The sequence below is a fragment of the Hakea prostrata genome, chromosome 3 (genome assembly GCF_041222555.1).
Source record: "Hakea prostrata isolate BN-2017 chromosome 3, UWA_Hpros_2, whole genome shotgun sequence".
Lineage (NCBI taxonomy): Eukaryota > Viridiplantae > Streptophyta > Magnoliopsida > Proteales > Proteaceae > Hakea > Hakea prostrata.
Genome location: NC_142602.1, coordinates 5,007,110 through 5,017,288, shown reverse-complemented (window position 1 = coordinate 5,017,288; position 10,179 = coordinate 5,007,110). Strand labels below are relative to the sequence as shown.

The following is a 10,179-nucleotide window of genomic DNA, read 5'->3' as shown; positions in this document are numbered from 1 at the left end:
TTAGCTTAACAATTCCAAAACAGGGTGGGGCAAGAACGTTTGGAATGTGTTTCTTTGAATTTAGTTAGGATCATTAATTATGTCGAATAAAATACATTGAATTGCTTACATGAAAAATTAAATATAAAAAAAAAAAAGGAGTACTAGTGTACAACTGATATATTAACAAACAAACAGCAAGATTCTTCAGAACATCAGCTTTCCTTTCTTTCTTTCACCAACTTACATGGCTTATCGAGTAGGAAATACACATGCATTAGGGGACGGCATTTCATAAACAAGTTTATGTTACCGTCTTGTGATCTGCAGGAGAGGAGTTAAGAATTTACAACCCTCCGAGACATATTATTTGGACCTTATTGGATGACAGTTGAGTTCAGTGGATCCAATAATCCAATGCAATCTGCTTCTTCACAGAGACATTCTTGTGGGTTAGCATAGAAGTAATCTTCCTCCTTTGGCTTGTCCACAATAACTCTCCGGCGAGCAGACTGTCCTACTCTTTTCTCGTGTGCCAACCTAACTGCTATTACAAACTCATTCCATGAAAGTGTCCTATTCTGGTGCAAATCAAGCAGCTCAACAAGCCTTTTTCGATCCAACAGGATGGTCTTCTTAAACCCCAAATACCTGCACAAGAAAGAGAGTTCCAAATTTTATTCTTGCATGATCTACAGAAGAACAGACTATCGCATGTCCATGCATCCTAGAAACCAACAAATCCCCCCCCCACAAAAAATTCTTTAATTGTGCAAACTCTGCCAGGTAAGCAACATCAGATGTATATTGGTCATCTGGGTACAAGAAAACTACTATGGTGAAAAATCACTGTTGACTTTAGACTAAACTGCTATGGTCCCAGCAGCACCCATTCTCAACAGCACATCATTTGCTCTATAGTGCCATAACACTCAGGATTCAGGAACACTTTGTTCAACCCAGATATGAGGCATGGATAACTGTGGTATTTAAGTAAGCCACAAACATTATTATAACTAGTATAAGAATAAATATGAGCAAAAACATGTGAATACCTGCGGTGACCTTCAACAAGTTTTGCCATGTTTCCATCGTAAGTGGGGATAAAAATGTCACTAGCAACTGAAACCATGAAATCCAGTGCTGCCATTTGAGATGAGTGGTTCTGGAATTGTTGCAGATCCTTTGGATCCAACAGCATCTCCTTTTTCACCTGAAACCAGTAATCCAAATCAAATGCATATCAAATTTTTTTTTCTTCTTTTTTTCTGAATGAAAGCTGGAAATGCCCATTACTACACTGTATTGGTATGATTTCCTACGTACGTTTTGAAAAATGGAGCATTATATGGTCTGTAGGATCATCAGGTGGTTCACATAGTTAAGCTCCAAATATCGGAGGGTGGGGCAGCATTGGTATAAAATGGTGGTCTCAGAACATGCACGTTCCCTCACTGCCCAAGAATCATCAGCCTCATTTTACAGGCCAAAATAAAAATGAAACAAACCAGCAAATTCTACCCAAGTGAATGAGACGATAGTGTGTATACTGAAAAAATTTAAGAAATATGAAGGGTGGCAATAAACTCACAATCTGTGGAAAAGCATCTTTTAGTGCTGCAAGCCTTCGGTTACTGCCATATATCTCACCAGAAGCAATGTAAATATAAGTGTCCTTCTGGAAGCCTAATGCTTGCAAAACTAAGGCAGCTTCCTCTGGTGTAAGAGGGCACAAACCTAGGGATCTCTTCTCTGCAGATACTATCTCTTTCTCTTTCCACCAAGGATAAGCATACCTGAATGATTAACAACAACACAATACAGAATAAATGTGTGGCTTCCTTAAAATTAGTACTGGTATGATGAAAGGGCATTTCTATCCTTTGGTAATGTTGACAGGTCTCCAGGACCGCCATTGTGTACACCAGTAAGTTAAAATTTCCAGCCTAATTTAATGAACTGGAATGTCTTGTCAGGTATACTATAGGATGCATGCCTCCAAAAACTGTTACATTTCAAAACTCAAACATGTGCCATAAACCAAGAAAATGCCAGTGCCGTCATCTTATGATTTCACAAAAAATGCTCTCCAAAAGGCTTTCATGTCACTCAAATAATCAGACGGTATATTGAGTTGGACCTCAAATAACCAGGAGTTGAATTGGCATTTCCTTAGAATAAAGGTGTAGAAAGAGAACCTATACAGATGAAACTGAACATCTGTAATTCTTGCCACTGTGTCGTAGTACCAAGGACATGGACCATTTGATGGATTCCACACATATCCTCTCTTGATGGGAGAGGAGCACAATCAAAGCGAAAAATCTCTATAAAAGCATTGAGTCAGCAACAAACCTCATCCTCTTCAGCTCCTCCGCTTCTTCATTAGTGCAACCTTGAGTACAACCTGAGAAAGCTAACATGTCCATCTCATATCTCAGATGTAATGCTACAAATGGTCCTCTCTGTTGAAGAATTTGAACTAATTTGTGCCCCAAAGCCTCAATCTGAGGAGTGAATTTCAATGCCTTGAAATTAACACGGCATCTGAGCATCTGAAGGCTGATAGGAAGCCCATTATTTGCCAGACGTGAATCCGTTTTAACAAATTGAATCACTTTATACCTACTCAGAAGCGGCAAAATCTGCAAGATTGATAAGAAATCATCAGTCAAATGGAGTACTGTGAGGTTGTTTGTATTAATCATTAGGGGAATTATCAACTACAGGAACCATAGTCTGAAGCTTTAAATCGGTCAAACAATCAAACTAAAATATCAGGCTGATTCATCACTCAAACTGGATATGTCAAAAACTCAATCAAATTAAACAACATAAAACCAGTAATGCACAAGTCTAAACCAATCTTTCCATTGGATCAAAAGCCCAACATGTATGTAACTCAACCTGAGATTTATAATCTGTTAATATCAACCCCTTTCTGTGTTCTATCTGTATCACCTTTTTGAGAGTAAGAACATAGTTGAATTATCAGGGGGGACTATTTTCATTTTTCACTGAACAAGGTACAACCACAGAGATTGATGTAGATACTCAAGAGGGTGCAATCATTTCCAATAGATAAATTAAGGAGTAAAAGAAGTACAGAAAATTTTCAACTTGGAAATCTTTTTGAAGATAAAGTACAGAAAGTTGCAAACCTTCTCCAAGTAATATTTCTCACTAGACCAGCTTACAGGTGGCATCACTAAAGGTTTATATGCAGTTTTCCTACTAAGCCTCTTTGGTATTCTCCTGATGATTCGGACTTCATCTCTCAAGGAATTAATGAAGTGTTTCACATCAAATATGTCACCGAAATTGCTGCCAGTAAAAAACACAGAAGTTACAAGTTTAACAACCAAAAGCTGAAACACAACGACATTCAGTTACGGAGTTTCCAGACCAATTAAATACCTGGGGTCTGCCCAGAAAGAAGTCTTGTCAAGCTCTGGAACAACCAATGTGAGGTTCAAAAGCCGAGCAACAGTCACCATGTCACATATCTGAAATGATAGGTGGTGATTAATTAACTAATAACACTGCTTATTGCTGGAGATACCTAAACCACCAGAAGCAAAATTGATGGTGAATACAAACCCCAGCACGCATTTGATTCAAGCCTCCATTGCAAGAGACTTTAAGAAAACCATTGCTTTTATAGATTCCTGCAAAGGTGCATTGTGAAGGCATTAATTGCTGCCTAAGAAGCAAAGAAAATTTTTCCTTCTTTTCTTATCTTCTCTTTAATTTTGATTTTGTTTCATAAGCAAAGAATTATGCAATAGCTTCCAGGGCCCTGGGCATGCCAAATTGCCAATAGGATGTTTTCATGGTCGAAGTAAATAGAAATCCACATGTATACCCGCTGTATAAAATAGGTTAAGTGACTAAGATTCTTACTGCCTAAAGCTACGTGTTTTGACATTAATATACTCCACAAGAAAATATTGTAACCATCTGGTGCAGGGTTGTGAGTACAAAAGATTTGTGGTGATGAGAAAGAGAGGAAAAAAAGAGTTTTAAAGTTGCTCAAGTCTGAAAATACAGATATAGCCAGCTGACCTAGATGATCAATCAGTTAAGCATGGCCCAATATCTAAAAGAATGGTGCCAGGCCCACACACAAGGATGAACTATAGAAATGGAAACTCATACATGACGCAAAAAACAATACAAAAACAAACTACATACAAGATTCAACAAGGCCCCTACATCCACAAAGAGATGACCCAAGTTACATGAGCAATGGAGAAAGGGAAAGCTCTTTTCCTCACACCTCTCTGTGTGCACAAAGAATTACCTGAAGCCCTAACAACCTCTGTCACTAACAATTTAAAGGAAACACAAACTAATAAAGATTACAATTCTATATAACTATCCCCAAGTAAGCCCTAAAAATTTTCGAGGGGAAGAGTTCTCTGTCTGGGAGTCATCTCCCGTGTGCACATGGGGCCAATGTGAAAGTTCATGAGGCATAAAGTGAGAGTCATTTGTACCTTTCATGTGCTCCAGGTGCACAGCACATAATCTCAGACATAGTTTTTTTCCCCAGTTTTCAAACCCCATAGGTTTTAACAGCCCTTCTGTGGAAGCCCACAATACATACTCAAAATACAAGACATCAACCCTCAACATAAACCTCGACAAAAAATCGTAAGTTTTTGCCACTACCTCACAGGTAGCCGGTAGGTGACCACAGATTCAATCCATCCATCAGAAGAACACACCTCAATGCAACATGTAAGTCATTCACCCACCTTCGAAGCAGATTAAACCCTCCCACAGCAGCTAGTAAAAAATAACAAATTTTGAGGCTATGAGACACAATTTCCTCTGTGAACACCAGCAACATAATTCTCTCAACTCTGTTCACATATGAAAGGAGGTAAATTCTGTCTAATTTCCCACTAATCCATTCATTGTTACTCTGATGCATACAATTTTGAGATGAGATATGAATAACCATAATTTCATTATTTATTAGGATCTCAGGTCTCTCAAATCCCTAGGACTCTTTGGTATTAAATTTCATATGCAAAACTCTAAACTTTTCAGATTTAATGCTTCTTAGTCCTCTTGAATGAAATCCCTCCAACAAAGAGAGTTCTAACATTTAAACATCTTAAAAGGCTTATGGATAAGGCCATGTTCAATGGAGGCCTTTAAATGCCACTGTATGGAGAATTGATTTAATGCAGATAAAAGGAACTACAAGAGCTAGAGGCATACCTAAGATAGCCTTAGGAGAAGCGGTGAGAAAGAATATGCATGGCTTAGGCTTGTATGGCTTCAAATAGAGCTGATTGGAAGGCAAAGATCTATGCAGCCACCCCCATTTATTTGGGATAAGGCTTGTTGTCGTCCCTGTTGTTGTAAAAGGCTTATGGATAAGCATAACCATTTACAGGAGTACCTAGTAACTGTTTAAGAGGAAAATGAGAGATGAAGACTTGGGTGCAATTGATGATGGAAGGTCACTTGGCATTAGCTATAGATGGCTAACCAAGAAGGTATGATGATGACCTGAAAACTCATATCAGATTACACTAGCCAAGTTCCTTCTGATGGAGAGCAAAGCAAGCATCATACAACAAACTGGATGGGGACGATGATGTCAAGGAGCAATTTCACATAAGTGCATCACCAACGATGTAGTTTGTTCTATCAAGTAACTTGCACTATTGATATGGGGTTGTTGCAGTATATGTTGTAGTATGTACAATAGTTCAAAAACAAAACCTCCAACTCAGCCTTATCCCAACTAAATGTGATTAGCTACGCCCTACATGATTGTATGCCCTCCAATAGCCTATTTAGTATTCGAGGCCATATTGATACAAGCCCTAAGCTATGCATGTCTTTCCTCACCATTTCTCCTAGGGCCAATTTTGGTTTGCCCTATGCTATTTTATTTCTTTCTTTTCATCCAAATGAAATCACTTCATACTAGAGCATCCAAAAGACTCTAATGCCAACTTTCTCATAGTTTATCATGCATCATTTTCCTTAAATAGATTCACGGGGAAAAAAAACCTTGAAAGGCAATATAGCCCCAGATCCCAAACATAGAGACCAATTTAATGTTTCCATCATTTCCCCAAACACACGAAAGTTGGAAGTCCTAACTCCTCTTGGTGCTTGCATGCATGCTCTTATTCGCCCCTGCACCATGCTTCCTTTTAAGTAACCCTCTCCATATTTTTTTTCTTAGCATAGAAAATAATCCATTGCTAAAGCACTGATAGTCCAAGATAACTGTGGTGGTACTGAACACAGTAGGATTACACTGCCGCCCCCACACAAACGGAAAATCAGTCCAGCTCCGGAAATATCAGAAAGGCGTATTGAAGGCTGCAGTTATGAATAAGAATCATTTACCATTTTCTACAAGGTCTCATGTTTTGGAAGAAGTTTGAGGGGGGTGGGGGGTAGGTCAGGAAGCATTTTCATAGAAATACAGGAATGCAAGGTTTTGGAGTTTTATCCTTAGAATCCACATATAAACACCGAACTGAGCTAACAGCATTTGAACCATCAAGGCAAGAAACTCCCAAGTTGATGTCGCCCTGTAGTAGACCAATTTAGTATTTTGAGTTGGTTTCACTGGCATTAGCATCTGGTTCAACAATTCAACCAATATGTGATGTGAAGCAGTGAATGGGGTACCCATAGTTAGTAAGTTCACGTTTATACCATAAGCCACACTAATGAAAGAAGTAAATGCGCCCCCTTGTACCACTCTAAAAATATACATTTAAGAAATAACAAATAAGCATACATGCATTCAATCAAAATCACTCGCCATTCAGGGGAAAAATTCGAATGCGTTTCTTTACTTGGATTTGCATTATTTGCACGAACAGAGTTCATAACTTCATGCATTAAATTGAAGTAAATTTTAATTTTTTTAATTATATAAAAATAATATATTAAATAAAAGACGAAACTTCCCTAGGGAGTCGGAAAAAGGACTCACTTGGAGGTGGGAAATTCCGGGGAATTGCAGCGGACTCAGTTGAAGCAGGCAGCTGCCTGGGAATCGAAGCGATCTCACTTTGAGGCAGAAGCTGCAGGTGGAGAGGAGCGGTCTCACTTGGAGGCAAAAGCTGCCGCTGCATCATTGGAGTGTTAACTGGTTTAGACTCTTCCTTGTAGTGTGTGTAAGTGATCCTTGAGAGGGACAAGCCTGTGAATAACTGCGGCTGCCAAAATTCCCCAAAGACAACCAAGTGAACAAGGCAAGTCCATAGCAAAATGCTGGAACAAACCCGAATGAACCACAGTTGCAAACGAGTCTTTGGAAGCACGGAGGTTGGAAATTTATCACATAGACCTTCCGATCTAACCTCCATATCTATATTGCCCAATCCACTCATCCGACCTTTCCCCTAGCAATCGGAACACCAAGTCCACTGAACCAAACGAAACATAACGAAATGATCTCCAGAAAAACATCTAGCTAGCGACAAAAGCACGTCAATGTCGACCCATTCAGCACAAATTACCGCAGAACTCCACCAGAAAGAAACCCTACTAGTTATGTTCCACAATCCCAAGGCCAAAGCTGTGACGAAACGATCGAGGAAAAGAAGGCGTAGGAATCGAAGCAGAAAAGGAAAATATAATTGTAATCCAACAACAGTTCTGACGTATCTTCTCGAATCAATGAATGGAACCGAAAAGCAAAACTGTGAAGAGAGTCAGAGACCAACACAGTTCTAATTACATTCCTGTAAAGGCGAAAGAAAGTAGAAAGTTCAGAAATTAAGGTGGAGCAGTGGGTTGTGCGACTGAAACAAGGACCAAAAGAAGAAAGAGAAAAAAAGAGTAATTATAAACTTACCAATCTCTCTCTCTCTCTCAGAATCCTTCTCTGGTTCGCTTGCTTGCTTTGCTTCTTTCCAGGTAGTTAGTTGGTTTGTCGATGACTCAATGAGACTGAGAAGCCATTTTGAGTGTGTGTTGTTTGGAAAAGAGAGACAGACGACGCCACACCTGAACGCCAACGCTGTTGCTGACGGGAAAAATGAAATCCTCTTTAGAATCACGGATTCGATTTATCGGGCTGTATCGGATACGGTACGATACGTACAATAACCGCATCATTTTTACTAATTTACCCTTGTTTCGCCAACGGTCTACAATCAACGGTTAGGAAAGTGTGGACTGACTTAGGTAAGGGATGGATCACGCTTGACACTTGGCAGTCATTCATTCGTCAGAAAAGGTTGATAATGACATGAAGACTTGTATAACACGGTATACGGGCGAACCATTTTACTTTTCCCTTTCCTTATCTTTGAAACAAAGAAACTTAAATACTTTAATTTAGATTAATTACTGTAATCATTAATGTCGACAAGATTCTCATGGTTCCCTAGTCATTGGTCAATATTCCACCAAAAAAATAAAGTCATTGGTCAACAAAAAAGGAAAAGAAAAAAAAAAATTTCAGTTTATTTTTTAAGGAACATAACTTTGGTTGGTGACACATGAATAGAACTGGAGGGGGAAAGTAATAAAATAATTGACAAATAATTGTTATAATATTTGATTGTCAATGAAAAAATTAATAAAATCTTTTATGTTTGATTTATTATAAAAATCACCATTCTATTCAAATGATTAATTTTAGATTTCTAGAATGATAGATTTTTCATGTTATTCCTTATTTGTTGGGTTATTTACTTATAGCCTTATAGGGATGTCATCAAAGGCTCAAAGTAATGTATATTTTTGTTTTATATTTTAGTTGAGGGGTCTTTGTTAGTTTGATTGTATTTTTCATTGGTCGGTGGATGTTATTAATTGGAATTACTTTTTTTCATCATGCAAAAGGTTTTTTTTTTTAGCAAATGGCATATAAAAGACCATACTCTAATCAAATGACACGCTCTTGTATATATAAGAGAAAAGTATAATTTGGCTCATTTTATAGGCAATTTAGATTCAAACTATGCCAAGGTTTGACATTTCCTAATCCCTCTTTGTCGAGGTTTGAGTTTGTCGAGGTTTGAGAATCTTAGAGCAAGCGTAATTTATTAGGGTTCTTTTAAACTCGACCTCCCCTAATTTATCCTAACCTAGTATTGATTTGTAATCCTAAAACCAAAACAATATACATGTGTTACTAGCATTAAAGAGATTTGAACTTTCGAACCTGCGAACCTCTTAGTTATGAAAAGTTGTCGTATACCAGCTTGATCTAATCCCTTGAGAGAGTTAGTTGATTGACTAAATAATTATTTAAACTCTATTTATATAGTTCTAATTTAGCTAGGGTTGGCCTGACTAGTTATTTATAATTCAAACCCGCCTTTTAGGTTAAAAAGTTGTGTTGAACTCAGGCCATGCCTAGGGCGAACTTTGGCCACTTCAAGCTAACAAGATTTGATTGACACCCTTAGGGTTAACCTTTTCATTAATATATGAACCACATAATGGTTTTCCCACAATTTCCATCTCCTTCACTTTCATATTCCCATATGTATGACACAAAATCCTCTTAATATCCTTCCAAGGAAGTATGAACAGTTTTTTTTTTTTTTAATGATAAAAAGATTTATAATTTAAAGATTAAAATTGCAAGAGTATATATGGTAGTGGGAGAGATATTTTCCCACATGATAAATAGAAGGCTTATAATGCAAAGTTTGAAAACCATTTGAGTAAAATTTGGTTCCCCTTCTACTCCCATCATTTCAACTAAGCTAAGCAATTCTAATGCAAGATGTATAGGCCACAATCTCTTTTTGGGTGATGGTAGGAGGTTTAGGATTTGTTGTTCATTGCTCTAAAATTGGGCAATATGAACTTGGAATAGCTTAACCTTTTGTATCCCCACTTGAAAACCATGTAGGTAAGCCCTGAATAAGAATGCCCCAAGTCCATTCCATGTAATTTTTACAAGGAAATGGACTTGAGAGAATCTTGACCGATAATCTAGTTCTTTAGGTAAGCGCTGAAAAAGACCAACATCACCACATTTCCGAAGTGGACATTCTATGCAATTTATGGCATTAGATTGAAATATCGATCAAAATTTCGGATCTGACGATTCAAAATTCGGCTTGACATTGTCTTGCACATTCAATACGCAAGACTTAAGCAATTTCTAAAATGGTCCATCTTTTTTTTTTTTGGATTTGAGGTTCATCTGGGCCAACTTATGAGCACCTCCACTAATCCTCAGGGGAG

General features: G+C 37.9%; 1 protein-coding gene across 1 annotated transcript; it reads right to left on the bottom strand.

Annotated features, from left to right (window-relative positions):
* Positions 1 to 58: 58 nt before the first annotated feature.
* Positions 59 to 7,977, bottom strand: LOC149020242 (rhamnogalacturonan I rhamnosyltransferase 1-like). Its single transcript, XM_089148350.1, has 9 exons — positions 7,826 to 7,977; positions 6,959 to 7,712; positions 3,580 to 3,647; positions 3,397 to 3,485; positions 3,141 to 3,303; positions 2,335 to 2,624; positions 1,571 to 1,775; positions 1,035 to 1,192; positions 59 to 630 (listed from the first exon to the last, which is right to left on the bottom strand). The coding sequence occupies exons 2-9, from the start codon at positions 7,356 to 7,358 to the stop codon at positions 357 to 359; spliced, it is 1,647 nt and encodes a 548-aa protein (XP_089004476.1). The 5' UTR covers positions 7,359 to 7,712; positions 7,826 to 7,977; the 3' UTR covers positions 59 to 356.
* Between the last annotated feature and the right edge of the window lie 2,202 nt (positions 7,978 to 10,179).